Source organism: Ambystoma mexicanum, chromosome 12 (assembly GCF_040938575.1).
Source record: "Ambystoma mexicanum isolate Mex_15411 chromosome 12, UKY_AmexF1_1, whole genome shotgun sequence".
Taxonomy (NCBI): Eukaryota; Metazoa; Chordata; class Amphibia; order Caudata; family Ambystomatidae; genus Ambystoma; species Ambystoma mexicanum.
The window spans coordinates 559374992-559393208 of record NC_090936.1 but is presented as its reverse complement, the minus strand read 5'-3'; the positions used below and the strand labels follow the sequence as shown (position 1 = coordinate 559393208).

The window sequence follows — 18217 nt, the reverse complement described above, 5'->3', positions numbered from 1 at the left end:
TGTGGCCACAGTATACACAAAACCCTTCTTATTCTTAGACTGTTCTTGTGATCTATAGAGGCCTCGGACTTACATTCAGAAATACCACAGTTGCACATATAGCCTTCTCAATAACCTGTGGTATTATCACTAAGTTATATAAATTAGTGGACTATGTTTCCATAAGCCTCTTTGCTGGTTCATGTACCCCCAGCAATGTTTATTGTATTAAATTCCACTCAGACACCATGCACTGAGTGGAAACACGCATACAGCTATTTATCACTGCTAGTGCTATTATTCCATCTGCATGGAAAACATGACCCATGTATTACCTAAAAATCTTCCCCCTCTACCGAGATATTATTCTAAATGTACCAAGAAAAGACAAAAGCAAAAACTCTCTACACGATTTGTGTACATACTGTTTATATTATAAACAGTTGCATTTCAAAATAATATCTTACCCTCTTTACTGCCATATTATCTATAATAAACAGAAGAGAAAAAAAATACAGCAACAAGACGAAATTCACTCCGCATTATTTGTAACAAGAAGAAGAGAGAAAAGAAAAAACAGTGACAGAACAAACTTCACTTTGTCAATTAAACACAGGGGATTCCCTTGGCTACTCTTCCTGCCTGATATTTATAGAAGGTCATCCGTACAGCACACAATAACCTCAATTCACTTGGATAATTACCAATTTTCTGTCCCCCACGTGACCTCCCTTCGCTCGCCTCCGAGGAATGGGCCCAGGGTTGTCTTTGTAATCTTGAAAGCTTGAAGTGCACAGCGAGAACATGCGGTTGGTTATTTGCAGTTCTCAAGCCGGTGCTAAGTGAGACAGGGAATGCCTCCTCACAGCCCAGTTTCAGATGGTCCGTGGCAGCAGCTCAGCAAAAAGGAATCTGAACTTTTTTTCTGTCAGACTTTTCCAGCAAACCTCTGTCTGTCCCCCTCTGCTTACGTGGAATCACTGCAGATACTCTGCACCAGTCAAATTACAAAGACCATATGACCCTTCCTTCCACAATAGTTCATTTTTAACAGTAAGAAACTGTAGCTAAACTCATTTCCTGGCATGCAGATTCTGCTTTCTGCAAACACAGTGAACAAAGAGAAAATAAAAAATTCCAAATGCACGTTTAAAAATGAATCTCAGAACATGTATTTCTACCTCATTTTCCACATGCAGAGAAAATTATAATATTAATAAGTTAGTATTAGTGATCAGTATTTGTTAATTAAGTCAGTCAATTAGATAGCTAATGTAGTCTCCTGTGAATGAGGCATTTCAAGTAAGAGAAAAAAGAAAAAAAATATATATATTCTGGTGTACTTTTAAACCTGCAGCCCGTCTCCATTTGCATACCCATATGTTATGCTAGCAACATAGGGCTGGCTATATGTGTGCCACATTATTGCTGGTAATAATGTTATCATATTCAGTGGAGCGCTGTACTCCAAAATACAATAAATTATTACAGTGTCCCCCGCATGTTCCATCTAATAATGTCTCTTTAAAAAAACGATCATTTTTCAGCACATTTTTTGCATGGCAACATTTTTGCAGGGACATTATCACATGGAACAAATCAGAGAACCCTGGCCTATGCCGCAAGAAGCACCAAGCCATTGTGGCCTAGTCGTTAAATGCTGGGCCTCGAACTCTAGCAGAGAAGCGTTCAAGGCAGTATGTTTTTTTTTATTTAACTAATTCAATTTAATTAAAAGAAAAGCAACGCAAGTGGGAGGTGGCGAGGTTTGTTGCAGTTCAGTCCTGTGATCCTATTTAGCATGAGGGCATTTGGACGTGGCTGCAATGTCAGCCACGTCCAAACATCCCTTGTGCCAAAATAACAGCACCAGAATAGCTTTCACGCCGAAAAGGGTGTGCCGAAATGGGCACTGAGGAGCAATGGGCTTCCCAAATCAGCCCACGCCAAAATGATGGTACCGAAAAAGGGTGTACCGCTTGGAGAACACTGCTTAACCAAAGTCTGTGCTCAATGGCAAATAATTTAATCTCACTGCGCATTGCCTAAAAACATTGTGAGTTCTCAAAGCCTGCAATCTGTAGGCCATGGCTAGTGGTCTGGTAGCATTTCCAGGACACCAGTAAAGTGCACATCTGGGTGGAGTGTGTAACTTTTTTTCAGAGGGCGGATGCCACCCCTTGTATTATTTTTTAGGTTGGTATGCTTGCTCAAGTATTTGGATACCAGGATGTTACTCAGGTTGTCATGTTCCCAGTGCAGATGCTTACCCACAAGACCACAAGCACTTGTTTCATATTGTGATTTTGTTTTCCATGGAATATTTCACTACAGATTTCTGGGTTTAAAAGGTGAGCACCTTTTATACTTTGCCAGCATATTTATTAAAATGCTTCCTCTCTCAGGTAATATTTCTGGTGTTCATTACTTTTTTAAAACATCCAATGCTATTTTGTCTTGCGCACTTTTGAGAAGGTCAATTGAACTGCATTTGTATATTTGACTTTAAAATATGTGGCCACTTACTGTGCGTATATTCATGGGAGCCAGCTGTTGATTTTCGCTATGGAGGTAAAGGTACCCGGGTATATGTTATTCTTGCAGGCGATCATTTTTTACCCTTTTCTGTGCTGCTTAAATGCAGGTAGTTGGGGTCATGCCATGTATCACAGCAGTCACCGGAGACCGGCCGTAAAATAAGGGGCTGGTAGCACCCTGCTTAAGCAAAGTATGTGATCCTCGGCAAATAATTTAATTGCACAGCGCATTAACAAAAAACATTGGGAGTTCTCAAAGCCTGCAATGTTTTATACATAATAAAAAATGGATACTTTTACAACTACAGTGACATCAGGGCTGAAAAATCACTGGTGACCCAGGACTTCAAACTATGCAGTAACCAAGACTGACCCTGCTTAGCTTCAAATTGAGGAAAACATCAGCCCTCCTCAGGCCATGGTGCCTAATAAATAAGGCAAAGTTACAAGACCAATTAGAGCAACATGGCCTGAAGGGGCTGGCCCTTTCCTCACTTTGAAGCTAAGCAGTACTGTGCATATATTCATCGGTGCTAGGCATTGATTTTCGCTATGGGTGCAGAAAGTACCTGGGCATATGTTATTCTTGCAGTCAGTCATTTTTTTCCCGTTTCCGTGCTGCTTAAATGTGGTTAATTGGGGTTGTGTGATGTATCACAACAGTCACCAAGAGACTGGCCATAAAACAAGGGGCTTGCAGCACAGGATAGGACATTTTGGCATGGCCAGTTAAGTGCATGCCGTTATGGCGTGACCGTTTCACCACAGGTTTTGTTTGGGTGTGCCCAGTTAGACGCAGCCAGTTGGGGCAGGGACCTCTCGGCGTGACAGGTTGCAATTGGTACGTATTAACCTGCAGGCACTTTGCATTTTGTACCTCTCGCGCAAGGATGTTTTGGCGCGAGAGGTCGCAATTGGCATGAACATGCAGGCACTTTGCATTTTGTAATGGATTAAACGTGAAAAAGATTTATTTACTGCAACATTATAAAACAGGATGGGACATGTATTACACTGTTGTTGTAGAATTGAACATGTATTAAACATGAAACACATTTATGTAATGCTACATTATAAACTGCATGCAAGTATCCCTCACAAACAACTTCACACCATGTACACCCACACGCTCACATCAAACACACACACATATTACATGCACACCCTCTGAGATGACATGCACACCCTCACACCACTCATTCCCCCTTATACTGCACATATATTCAAAAAGAGGACTACACCGTCTCTGGGCAACAATATAAAACAGAAAAAATGAACTAAAGAAAATCACATTTATGCTGAACGCTGCTATCAGAGAGCCCTAGCCTTAAGGAGTTTGAGACACAGCACTTAACCATTATGCTACCATGATGTTATTGTATGGATTTTCACAAGTTTCATACCTACAATGATGTTATTGTTTGGATTTTCACAAGTTTCATATCTAGCTTTTATCATTGAACATATTAAATGATAGGCTAAGTGTGAAATGTATGCAAGATTAAGCACTAAGCCACTGTGCTGGGCCTCGAACTATGGCAGACCATGGTTCAAGTCTGTATGTTTTTTTTGTATTTAACTAATTTAATTTAATTAAAAGAAAAGCCTGTGTCCAATCTGTCTGCCTGTTGCCTAAATAAAGTGTTTTTTCAACAACAAAAAAAAGAAAAGCAACACAAGTGGGAGGTGGCTAGGTTTGTTGCAGAACAGTCCTGAGATCTTATTTAACATGAGGGCATTTAGACGTGGCTGCAATGTCAGCCATGTCCAAACATCCCTTGCACCAAAATAGCATTTGCACAGAAAAGGGGGTGCCAAAATGGGTGCTGCGGCGGAATGGGCATGCCAAATCGACCTGTGCTAAAATGATGGCCCTGAAGAGGGGGGTACTGCTTGGAGAACGGTGCTTAACCAAAGTGTGTGCTCCATGGCAAATCATTTCATCTCACTGCGCATTGCCTACAAAACATTGTGATTTCTCAAAGCCTGCAATCCAAAGGCCATGGCTAGTGGTCTGGTAGCATTTTAAAATGGACAGTGGGCACTGCCAAAGGACATGCCCACTGACCATGGCCAAAGACCATGCTAGTGGTCTGGAAGCGGTCTAAAAATCTATCCAATAATAAAACCCTGGAAATTCAAGGAAAATCTTTAGGTGCTGGGACGTAAAGGTGAGCAATACATTGTACCAAAACCTTTGAAATTAAAGGAAAAACCATTAGTTGCAGGGACGTTAAGGTGAGAACTTAATGCAACAAAACCTTGGAAATTCAGCTAATGCCACCTTAACTTCCCGCCCCTTGTTGCGCAGACTATGACCACAATGATGACATCACAGATAACATCACTGATAACATCACTAATTACATTACAACAGTAACTGGCATTAAGCATGGCCTTCTGCCATGGTCAGTGTGCATGGCCAAATATATTTTAACACATGAATGGGTACTAGTCATGGCCTTCAGTTATGGAGAGTGGTCACAACTTTCACCCATGTGCAATGAATATTTTAAAACACTAACAAGCTACCAAAAACACTTGCAGCCTGTATATTATTTACAGGGATCAGGCACTAGCCATGGACTTTAGCACAATACTGGCCAGTGGCCACAATCTTTGACTGTGCCCACTACATATATTCTAACATATAAATGGGCCACTAGCCATGGCCTTTGACCTTGATCAGTTTGTACATCGTTTGGCCATGTACACTGTACATTTTAAAATAATATAATGCAATAAGTGATGACCTTTGGCCATGCCCACTATGTATTGCACAATACTAACCAGCCAGTAGCTATGACCCTCGACCGTGCCCACAGAATATTATATACACTAACCAGCCGCTGGCCATGATTTTCAACACAATACTAGCCAGTGGCCACGGCCTTTGGCTGTGTCGACTGTATATTCTGACATATTAATGGGCACTGGCTATGGACTTTAGCCCTGGCCACTGACTACAGCTTTCAATGTTGCCCACTGTACATTTTAAAACAGTGACACGCTACTAGGCATGGCTTTTAACCATGTACATTGGTATTTTTTAACACTAACCGACCACTAGCAATACCCTTTGGTGCTGGCCAGTGACCCCAGCCTTTCTCATGGCCAAGTCCACGGCCTAAATTATTATTAAGGTACTCAAATTTGTCATGAGCTAACTTATAAATGATGTTATGTCTAATTCCATTATTGATGTAATCAGTTACATACAATGCAATTAGTGTTGTCACCAGTGATAGCATCAGTGATTTGATTTGTAATGTCATCAGTGTTCCCATACAAAATGCAATTAGTGATGTCATCCGTGATGTGATCTGTGATGTCATCATTATAGTCATAGTCTGTGCAACAAGGGGGCGCGAAGTTAAGGTGGCTTCAGCAGAATTTCCAGGGTTTTGTTGAATTAAGTTCTCACCTTAACGTCCCTGCAACTTAAGTTTTTTCCTTTTAAATATATATAATTGTCCATCCTCTTTTGCTAGTAATCTAAAGATCACAGGCAAAAAAGGGTGCAGACTAAAGAGTGCAGACCACTGAGGCAGGCTAAGCCCCACCCACACTGCACATGAGTGCGTTCAGGGACTGGTGGGCCCCAACGGTCTGCGAAGAACAGAAGATGTGGCGGAGAGAGGATACCAGGTAAGGGTGTGTGTATGTAGGTATGTATGTGTGAATGTGTATGTGTGGGTGGGGGAGTGGGGTGTCCTGGTTGTGTGTGTGTGCATGTGGGGGAGGGGCGGTAGGCGTCTGTATGTGGGGGGTATGGTGAATGTGTCAAGGGAGGAAGAGTGAAATTGGGGTTGGGGGGTTAAACTCCCCACCCCCACGTGAAATAAATATCACCAACGTTGGAGGAGAAAGGGGTTCAGCCCCATTTCCCACCCAATGAAGGCTGCAAGAAATTGAACTAAAAAAACTGTCTTTTTCGTATGCGGCTTTCAATGGGTGGGCATCCTCTCTTGCAGATATGTACTCTATGGCTAGACAAAGAGTATATTTCACCATGCTCATTATTCAATCTGTTTCCTTTTTGAAAGAGTAATGCTTGAAGTCAGAGAAACAATTATTTTCGCTGTCCATTGAGTTCAGGATCTCTCCACTCTTAACACCATGCCTTACACAGCAGATAATAGTGTTGTTTGTTTCTGCTTCTCCTCCAGGTTCGAAATGGCCTGATATCGAACATTGCCAGCTGTGTAGCCTCTGGGTTATCGATCATCATTTATATTGTGTCTATTCAGTTTCTTTGTGAAGTACCACAACTCTGGACATACACATTTAAGGTGAGCACATTCCCTAAGTTCAAATTGCGAGGCAGCTCATGGGTATGAGCTAGAAAGGGAGTTCTGAGGCCTATTCTGTATCACTCTGCCATCAGATGTCATTTGCAGAACAGCACTCTGTTATCCGGAAAATGGGGCTCAGATTTTATAAAGGGAGCTGTACCTTACTGATACAGGACAAAATGTTGCTCTTCTGTGAGGTACACATATGCCAGATCATTAAAAATGTCAACTTGTCAGGGGCTTGTTGACTTCTTATTGTTGTTGAGTGTAACGTTCCTTTGATTCACATTCAGGCCTGGCACGGCCACTGTTAGATGCAGCGACATGCATTACCAAACCGCAAACACTGCTTGTCTTTTCACGGATCCCACTGGGTTCCAAGCGTGCTAACACACGGCAATAGCGCACCCCACTGCGATTGCACTGTTCTTCATATCGTTGTTCTGGGTTAGCCCCTGTTGGGCTCCTGCACGGGCTGGATCATGTTGGGGTCGATCCGACTGTGCGCAGTTAAGGATGGATGGGGTTCACACTGCTAAACTAGGGTTGGTGGTGAGGGTGGGGGGTGGGTACGGGATGTTAACTAAAAAAGGCACACGAGGTTGCATGGTGCGAGCACTTAAGGGACACGATTGCAGGATTGACTCCAAACTTTGGGGCACATACTATTGCTGGATCCGAGATGTCCACTGAGAATATGTGTGGTATAATGGTTTATTTGTCACTGCAATGTCTACCGTCATAATGTCCTGGAATGTCCGTGGGTTAAGCAATCATACCAAGGCCCGCGAAATCATAGCTTATGCCAACAGACACAGCTGTAAAATACTGCTCCTACAGGAGACACGCTCCAATGGCCACATACCTAGAACTATGGCCCCGGCATGGGGACCTGCGAGATTCTTTACCTCCTATTCCACTCAATCCAGGGGAGTACTAACAATGATTTATAAATCCATTAAGTTCACATTGCACAAAAGTTACACCGACCCCGAGGGACGTTATGTAGGGACGTTATGTAATACTACATTGTACTTTGGCTAACAAAGAATATCTACTTGTCAACACCTACTGCCCCAATGTGGACTCTCCCGAATTTTTTGATAATATCACTACCATACTGCTGGGATATGTGGGCATACCGATCTTTTGGGGTGGAGATTTAAATCTAATTCTTGACACGGTCCTAGACAGGACTGGAACTGCTCCCCGCTCTTTGTCCAGTCCTGCACGCAGACTGCACTCCCACATTAAGACCCTTGACATCTACCACGTTTGGAGAACGTTACACCCCCAACTGAGGGATTACACTTACTATTCATCAGTGCACGATAGCTCTTCTAGGATAGACCTATTTTTTGTGTCAAGGGGAGTCATGGGCGGGGTGGTGGACTCCCAGATTCTACCTCACACACTGTCTGATCATGCCCCGATCACAATCTCCGCGAAGTTGGGGATACTTGTCCCGACTTTCAGCACCTGGCGTTTCAAATCCGAGGCCCTTAGGGATGTTGTGTTTAGGGCTGAAATACTTGCTGACATTCTGTCTTTCTTTGAACACAACACTCTTCGGGACACCTCGGCTGCAGTCCGGTGGGACGCCTTTAAAGGGTATATTAGGGGTATGTCCATCTCCCGGGAGGCTGGAGTCCTGAAAACAATCAGAGCCGCATTGGGTCGATCTGAAACCAAACTGAAGCAATTGGAACTGCGCTGTGCCCCTAGGGCTGACCCTGCCATACTTGCAAATGTCTCCGATGAACTCCAGGCATTCAACAAACTCGCCGTCAGCGAAATACAATGCCTTAGCCGCCCACAAGCAGCCAGGAAATATGAGGAGGGGGATAGGCCTGGGAAAACGTTAGCGACACTGATCAAATGGGAATCTGGCCGAACGCAAATCACCTCTATTAAAGACAAACATGGTAACGCTCAATGGGCTGACCAACAAATCCTAGACACATTCACTGAGTTCTACAGGTCTCTCTACTCTTAACCTGCTGAACACACTAAACAATATATGAGAGAACTCCTCGACCAGATCCCCACCACAGAGATCTCCTCCACTACTCGAGACGAATTGGACTCCCCAATTACACTGGATGAGATAGTAACAGCTATCTCCGACTTGCCCAAAGGCAAAGCCCTGGTACCTGACGGCCTAACCGCTGATTTCTACCAAGAACACGTCGCCATAATCGCTCCCAGGCTACTTGAGGTCTGGGATGAATCGCTCCGACTCTCTATCCTCCCCCTTTCCATGCGCGAGGCAGCCATTACAGTGCTGCTCAAGCCTGGTAAACCTGATGATGAATGCGGGTCTGTCATGATCTCTGCTTCCAAAAGGTCAGGGTTTTCCCAACTCCCTTGGAAGCAGATCCATAACCCAGGTTCCGAGTGCCAACCAGTCCCAATTGGGACCTTTTGGACCCAGTCCTGGCGCCAGTGGCACCAGGCTCATAAATACGCCCAGTCCCAGCGCTGGAAGCGCCAGGCCCATAATGCTTGGGTGGACTTACCTGCAGCAGACCATGCTGCTTACTTGCCTGCCAGTTGAGCCTCTGATCCTCTTCTGTTTGGAACTACTTTTCCTGTTGGGTGGGGCAGGAGCCACTCCCTAGATTCAGAACACTGGAACTCTTCTGGAAAGCAGGAACTCTTTTCTTACCTAGGTGTGGCTGTGGAAGGAGACACCTAAGCACTACAGGAGGCTATTTAAACCACACCCGATGGATGAATCTTGCTTTGCGTTATTCTGCATCCTCTGCAGCAGAACGCTCATCGTGTCTTCTGCATCTGATCCTGGGCCTAAGGAAAAAGGCTTACCATCCTGAATCCAGTCTTCAGCAACACCTATAAAGACAAGAAAGAACAGGTTAGCATTACGGTCTTCAGTGACAGCTCTTCACTTACCTGGTCCATCGGCTGTCACCAACGCCTCGCGCTGCATTCCGGCATCTGAAAGACAAAGGCTTACCTACTCTTCGTGCGCTCCGGAGGTCTTCACACTGCATTCCGGCATCTGAAAGACAAAAGCTTACCAACTCTTCGCACGCTCCGGAGGCCTTCAGCGCTGCATCCCGCATCTGAAAGACAAAACAAGGTGCATTTAAAGACATTGGGGAACTTTAATACTCACGTGCCATTACTCCTTTCCACATCTAACCGAGTGGGTATTCCGGCACCCTGCAGCCGCTCCGAACTTGTACCTGCAAAATAAAAAGACAGTTAGAGCGCATCGTGAAGCAGGCAACAAGCGCTTACTTACGTGCTTCCAGGCGCTTCTATTCATCACACGGGCTCCATCTTCAACTCACTTCAGCCCGTCACCCGCCATTGCCGGAACCCTGCAAAACAAGAAACATCATTACTAAAGACTTTAAAGACATTAGAATTACTCGAAACTTACCGTTCGTGCAGTAAACGACGGACAGCAGTCATTTGAAGTCAAGAGGCCTGCTCCCCTTATCCAGTGAAGAAACTGGTTACAGCACCCTGCCCCGAGGCAGATGGAGAGCACGTCGTTCACTTACCTAAGGTGAGAGCGTTAACCTTTGGGGTTCTACAGGAGAAGAGAAAGGGAAGAAGAGAGAGACATTCAATAACCCAGTTCCTTAATCCCATATTTTCTATCTGCAGACATCTTACCCTTCGAGTCAGACATACAGTGCACAGAGGTCCAGCCCAAAGAGCCAGCCGTGTGTTACACATCACCTTTGAAGATACGGTATATGCCCAGTCAAGACCGGCGCCTCTACGGGAATCAGGTGAGCGTTACAGGGTCCTACAGACCCCTTTCCCTTATGAATCTTGACGCGAAGATCTTTGCAAAAATTATAGTGAACCGATTTCTGCCCATTATGACATACTTAGTTCATGAAGACCAGGCCGGTTTTGTACCTGGAAGGTCTACCTCCCACAACATCAGAAGATTGTTCAACGTGATGTCCCGCATTGATCAGGATGTGCAAGCAGTGGCGGTCACGCTGGATGCCCAGAAGGCTTTTGATATGGTCTCCTGGAAATACACATGGCTGGTGCTGGAGACTATGGGCATTGGCCCAAACATGCTTAGGTTCATCAAATTGTTATACACCTCTCCTGTGGCATGGGTTAGAACCAATACATTGACATCTGATCTTTTCACACTCTTCAGGGGTACCCGACAGGGATGCCCCTTTTCTCTGATTCTATTCGCTCTAGCAATAGAGCCGATGGCAGACTATGTCCGTGCTCATCACGCCCGCAGGGGAATAAGATTGATAGACAGCCCCGAAATTATATATCTATATGCGGACGATGTTTTGCTATATATCAGAGACCCCACGACACATCTTGACCCGATATTGAGAGATATCACTCGCATTGGCACTCACTCCGGCTTCACTATTATTTACTCAAAATCCAAGATCTTCCCGCTCACTGAATCCACCCAGCAGCCCACCACCGAATACCACCTTCGCTGGTCACCGAATGGCGTTAGATATCTGGGTGTGTAAATATCCTTAGCCAAATCCACCCCCCTTGCTGATAATTACTCTGCAATAGCACGAATAGTTGAGACAAAAAACCTACAGTGGCGTGCCCTTCCACTATCCATTGCTGGACGGCTCTCCCTCATCAAAATGATCCTACTCCCCAAACTCCTTTACATGTTTAGTAACGTACCCGTGTAGCCTGGGAGGGAATATTTTACTAGACTACACACACTGTGTGCACAGTTCCTCTGGCACTCTGGCGCAGTACGCAAAAAGTGGACGGACATGACACTCCATTACAGACAAGGGGGACTCACGGCTCCGGATCTGTCACTTTATTGGCATGCGGCTCAGGCCCAACATGCCAGTCACTGGTACCCTGGTACTCTGGTGCGTCCCCATATCAAACTGGAGCGACTGGCAGCTGCTGGTATCGACCTAATGTCCATCATACTGCAATACACGCCCGACTCTCCCATTGACCCAATCAACACGACCCTTCAAGCCTGGGCTCACCTGCTATCTCAGACACCTGAAGCCTCCCCATATTACAAATGGCTTCCTGTGTGGGCCTTCCCCGTCCTAGAACCCACTCATGATGCGGCGCTGGCCCGACACTGGGGGAAGCTGGGATACCAAGCACTGACGGACCTTTACCCCGATGGTGGGTTCATTGACCGCCAAACCTGGAAACCGGGACACACCGGGGCCGCCTTGGAGACCCTTCAATACTATAGATTACGGGCCGCGTTTCGCACCAAATGGCCCACATTCCCTGCTCAGCCCCCGGATAACTCGGCCATTGCATATATTGCCAACTCAGGCGGTGCCCGTGGAATAGTCTCTTCACTTTACAAGATCCTACAGGATGCTACCCCTACTCCCACTCTCAAGGCACGTGTTGAATGGGCTAGTGAACTAGACCTAGAACTATCAGACGGGGCCTGGGGCAATATGTGCCTACACACCCAAAAAGTCTCCCTCAATTTCCGTTTTCGTGCCATGCAGTACACACTTTTAAATAGACTCTACTATATTCCGCATAGGACCTCGAGGTTCACTCGCACTACGGAGCATCTCTGCCCCCGTTGCGGGGCCACAGAAGTGGACCACTTACACATGTTCTGGTCTTGTGACAAGTTGCTTAGATTTTGGGAAAGTATCCTAGAAACACTCATGGCCATCACTGAAACGGTTATTGACCCTGATCCTTTGGCCGTCCTGTTTGGAGCCTGGAATACTGATGACACCAGACGTTCGGCTAGATTTCTCAATATTGGGTGTATGATAGCCAAAAAATGCATTCTCCAGAGCTGGAAAAGTCCCTTCCCCCCGGTCCACCAGAAATGGCTCCATATGCTTACTTGGTCGCGAAACTGTGAGGAAGAATTTATATCCATGCTCCCCGCCACCTCTCGCCCCAAGAACATCTGGGTGGAATTCAACTCCTACCTTAACAGACCCTTCCAGCTCTGGCTCGTCCCCCACTCCTTCAATGACCACTCCTACTACTGGATCCCGTACTCGTATGAATCGTATGTGACCATTACCTGACAATGCTATTACTAATGTACCATGTTTTATGTATTGCTCCACCTTATGTTGCTTAGTCATGCTTGTTGCCTTGATGTGTGTACCTTGTAAACCTCTGCCGCCAAAAATAAAAGTTTAAAAAAAAAACACTTGTCAGGGGCTGGCTCTGGATGTGGATGGCCTATGAGGAACATTCGGCCCCTCCTGGCCACTCTTGATTAAGACTGTCCCATCACGAGATGCATGCACATAGTAATAGTTTGTGTAACTGGGTGGACCCATCCTCACTGCCTTTTCATGACTTATCTCTTTGGTTTTGCCCCCTTGTCATATGAACTGTGAAAACTGGTGGCATTTTACTTTAGGTCCATGGGTGTACATGAACCTTTAACGGTACTGACCGGCACCCATTATTGTGGCAATGACGTAGGTTTTGCAGCTATGATAGGGAAGGTGGCACGAAAAAGTAGTGCTTGTTTGTTAAATACTGTTAGGTCTAATGGAAAGCACCTTCAAAGGATGTCGTTTATGTCATGTAGGTGGGCCAGGCAGAATTACAACAAGCTCGGAAGGCCTTGTAAAGCCATGCCTATAGGATGCATGGTTAAGAAGTTCATTGTCAGTGTAATACACTAAATGTATCGTGCTGACATTTCTGTTTGAAGCCCACTGTGAATAACTGTTTGAAATCCGGAGATTTATGTGCTCAGAGGCAAACGTTTTGGGATGAGTATATTATGCTGGTTTTTCAAACCCATTTCTGCATAACTGTATGGAAGTGTAACTGGTCTCTGCTGACTGTTTCCCCATTGGATTATTTGGTGATGAGTTGCAGGTTTCTACAATTGGTGTCATCATGCATCAGATACGGGCAGGGCATTGTCGGGAATAAGGAATTCTGTCCAATTTTGGAAGAAGCTACCTTTATCATTGATGTGTAGAGTAGCGCTGTGTAAAATGGTCACACTCCCAAGGCTTCTTTACTACTTTACCAATATCCCTTATGGCTTTGAGAAGGTGTTTTTTAAGATGTCAAACGTACGGGTTGGGGAATTGCTGTGGAAAATGGGAAGAAGAAGGGTCTCGCTGGCAACTTTACGACACCCATGCCTGGAGGGGTGCCTTAATCTGCCGAACTATGAGTGGTATTTCATAGCGGTAGAGATGCAGGCAGTGCGTGAGTGGGCGGACACGAGGGGGGAAATTGTTGTCAGGCCTGCTGGGAGCCCTGTCGGTTCATCAGAAGGGAATAGATCTGTTGTGCGGCACGGTCGGAGGGAAAGGGGCCACTAATGTATTTCATGTGGTGCGAGATGTCTGGAAGAAGCTTCTAGGGAAACTAGAAGTGGCAGGGTTGTATAGGGTTGTATAGTGCTGATTTGCCATGGAGTGCGCGCCTGGGACTTTGATCAGCAATAAGGCGAATGGGGTTCTCAGATCTTGGGGACAGAGGGTGTCGGTCAGTGGGGGATTTTTTGGAGGGCGGGAAGCTGATGTCGTTTTATGAATGGAGGGTGCAATATGAGGTTTCAAAGGGGCAGTTAATTACTTACAGGTCAGTGACCAGGCAACTAGCCACTATGTGGACAGATATCCTGGAGGAGCCAAATACAATCCTGCTGATGCAGGTACTGCTCACACAGGAGGGTCGGGGGTAAGAATTTATCGAATCTACCAGTCAATATGGTGGATGTTTCCCTTGAAGGAACCGGCGGTCAAGATCAAGTGGGAGACGGACTTGGGGCATGAGATTTCAGAGGCGCAATGGGGAATAATATGGGAACAGGTCAGGAATGCCCGATTCCAACTTATTCAGTTTAATGTTTTACATAGGGTTTATGTGACCCGACCAAACTGCATGCAATGAATAATACTGTGAGTCACGATTGTCGTAGATGTGGGTCTGGGCCGGAGGGGATCTGGAATATGCTGTGGGGATGCTGGGTGATTACACGCTACTGGCAGACAGTGATATCAAAGATGAAGGAACTGCTGCATTCCAGCTTTGAGTTCAACACTATAGTATGTTTGTGGGGCTGATAGGGTGGATTTATGGCTGAGTCCTGGGAATGTGGTGGGAGATGAGCATGTTGGTGTGTTCTGATTGGTGCGAGTTGGAATGAATGATCAGTAGGAGGGTATTTTCCTTAACTGACATTGTATTCAGGAAACCAGTTTAATCCCAATTCAAGATGATAGGGTGGAACCTGGTCATTCATTGGTTAGCATCTCTACTGGAAGGCATTGTGGAGCCCTGCACAATATTCTCAACTGCTGTTCATCCTAATTCCTTGAACCAGCACATTGCAGGTACCGGAGGCCCCTGAACTAGATCTCTCATGGATCCTGGAAAAAGGAAAGACTTAAACTCATGAGAACCACCATCTCTGTGGGACATGGTCCATATAATACTATTGGGACAAATACAAGGGTTTTGTGTAAGAGTTTTTTTTTTAATTTAAAGTTATATTTCTTAGTATCTCTTAAGAAGTGTGAGAGCTAGTACAAAAGAAGAACCTTAAGGACAAGAACTTAATTAATGTAAAAAGAAAAGACTCCAAAACACAGGCTTGAACAGTGTGCTTTATCAAAAAGGATTTTCACAGAAAAAGTTAGCAGGAGTGTGTTACAAATTCAAAGGGCTCTGCACAGACCCTCTGAGTCTTCACAAGAGCATGACAATTCATTGCAATACAGTTTTCAGCTACTGCTGATACCTATAGAGGCAGAACAAGGAAACATATTCCTAAAGATGTAGAGTGGGGAAACCTTTTACTACCTGTGCAAGAGTACAGGACCCATCTATGAGGAGAGCGTGTGACGTTCAACGCATCAAAGAGTTTCATGGTGAGTGTGGCATTAGAGATTAGATATCTGGAGCAATGTGTTTAAGCAGAGATCCATCGTGATGTAAGGAAATATGTTAATGCACCCGGGAAAAGCGCTGACAGAATTTAAAAGTGTGAATGAAAGCGGTAAGAAAACTTCCTTACATTACAAATTCTTTTTTAGATAAGTAGTCAGTAATGTGAGAAACCTAGGAGTATTCTCGTATTTGGTCTCCAAGAATCCTCTATTCAGGTGGCCAGGGCACAGCCATCGCCTTTGGATCCAGACCCTGGGGGTGGACCAGTGTGGAAGGATCACACGGGTAGGGGAGTCTGTGGTCATTCTCATGGGAATACCCTAGGTGAGACACAGTATCCCCCTCTCACCCATTATCCACAACCACACAACCTCTCTGTCTTTTTGGGGTACTTTCAAACACACAACATTCCCTCCACCCCCATCTTCACATAATACTAAGAAGAAGAAGCAACCTGGAGTGGTGAAGATTACCAGTGAAAAACCCACTGAGACACAGAAGACAGACTACAACACTCTGACAGCAGGCTGTCCCCTTAATGAAGTCAGGCAAAGTCAGGCAGACCCCAACCTAATCACACAACTGCTACCCATTAACATCAAACAGGTGTATAAACAGAAGCTGCTGGGGAAGAAAGGTCAAATGCAGTTGGGAAAGCAAGAGGGAGGCTGCAAGGCGGAAACCGGCACATGATCCTTCTTCAAATACCAAACACCAAAAGCTGACTGGGAAGATTGTCTGGAGCTGAGAAACCAAGAGGCTGAGAGCTGTCAGGTGAATCCAGAGGACAGCATGCAGTGACGCTGGCCCAGTGAGAAGGAAGGGCTGCAGCATGTCACAGGAGCTGTGCCTCCTACGTGTTGGATTAAGGCAGTCAGGACCTTGCTGCTGAGGTCCGGATAATTGCTTGTTCCCTTGGGACCGAACCCAAGGATGTAAAGGGGCAGATGGTGACACCCTGACCTCATCCTCACATCAAGGAATGGAACCGCTGACCTTGCAACGCTGCCCGGTGAGTCTGATCAACAGAGAGAGTGAGAGAGACTCAGGCGAGCAGGTGAGAAGCGGAGCACGTGAAGGAAGGCACCAAATAAAGTGGGCAAGTAGCCTGAACCCAAAAAGGAAGGTGAAAGTTGATGAGAAAATAAGCAAAGTTGGTCCGAGACTGGCAGAGGGATATCAGATGACAGCTTTTTGTAAAATCAAGTTTGAGTTGAATTGAAATTGGTCTGAGCTCGGCAGAGGGAGACTAAGCAAACATTGTTTTAAGGGGATCTGAGCCCGGAAGAGCCCGGAAGAGGGGGAATAAGGGCCTAAATCCTGTATGAAATGCCACCCTTTGCTTTCTTAATCGAATAGATAGTCTTGTTGCAAGGTGATCAGCTCATCTGTATTATGACTTGCTGCCATCGGGCATGCAGTGTCTCATACAGGCCCTCATCTGCTTCTCATGAGAGTGGGTGCTGCTTTACTCCTGGCAACAGTACTCCCTCTTTTAACTTGATGTGTACCACCCTTACCCCTTTGAGTATTCCTATATCATGGGCTACTGTTGTCCACAGATTCTTGGGCATCTTTTCCAAGTCTTTCTGCAAATATTGTGCGTTTTGTTATCTGGGTCATCAGGGGCACTGCTCGTTCTGTTATGTGTACTAGGCAAGGTAGGCTCAGTTCGAACACTACCCTCCCTTCTTCATTGTCTTTTGTTGCAAACAACTCTGTCAACTTTCTCCTGTTAAGGTCAGTGTGGGGTCAACACATAAAATTGAGTGCCACTCCCTGTTATTGTCATCAGTGGCAACTAGTATAATCATGTCTGTTCGCACCACTACTTCCTCCAAGTACAGTACAGTGTGTGTACCTGAGCTAACTGAAGAAGGACAGTGAGGCCTGAACAAACATTTGTTGGACAGTCAGAACACCTTCCATTCAATCCCGGGCACCCATCCCAACAACACATGTATTCTGTATACAAACACCTCCATCTGTGTAGGTACCTCTCTCATTGTGCTGTGTGCACAATATGCCTGAATCAGTACTGCCACCGAAAGTAAAGAAGGGGTCAGCGCCCATTAGAGGGAGATCCAGGGGGTGAGCAACTATCCCCCTAAGTGAGAGCCACAGTGAACCCGAGGAGGGAGGCTAACAGTCGAGAAGGGCTCGGAGCCCGGGAGAGGGGGATCCAAGGGTGTAAAGTTGCCACCCCAAAGATTGGGGAAAGTGAAAACCAGAAGTGAAAGTAAAAGGGAAGTGAATCCCACCAATGTTGAAAATATTGAAATGGCAAGAGTGAACCTGAAAGAGGGATGCCAGTAAAGGGGGGCGAAATCTAAGGTCCCAAGGAACAGTGTGTTGACAGACATGAACCCGGCCGAGGGATGTCCACGATTAACTGTTTAGAAAGACATGTAAATAAATGAGAGACAAAGAATCCATAGTGAAGCCGGCAGGCAGAGGCTGAAAAAATCAAAAAGCGTCAGTGCCCAGAAGAGGGGCACCCAGAAGTAAATCATTATCAACCTAAAGAAC

At 45.6% G+C, this 18217-nt stretch overlaps 1 protein-coding gene across 2 annotated transcripts in view; it reads left to right on the top strand.

Moving 5' to 3' along the window:
* LOC138513011 (membrane-spanning 4-domains subfamily A member 8-like) overlaps positions 1-18217 on the top strand; it is a 213670-nt gene that overhangs the window by 153643 nt on the left and 41810 nt on the right. For both annotated transcript variants that reach the window (XM_069627727.1, XM_069627728.1), the window contains one exon: positions 6686-6808. In XM_069627727.1, coding sequence (XP_069483828.1) covers positions 6686-6808 — 123 coding nt within the window. The remainder of the gene's footprint in view (positions 1-6685; positions 6809-18217) is intronic.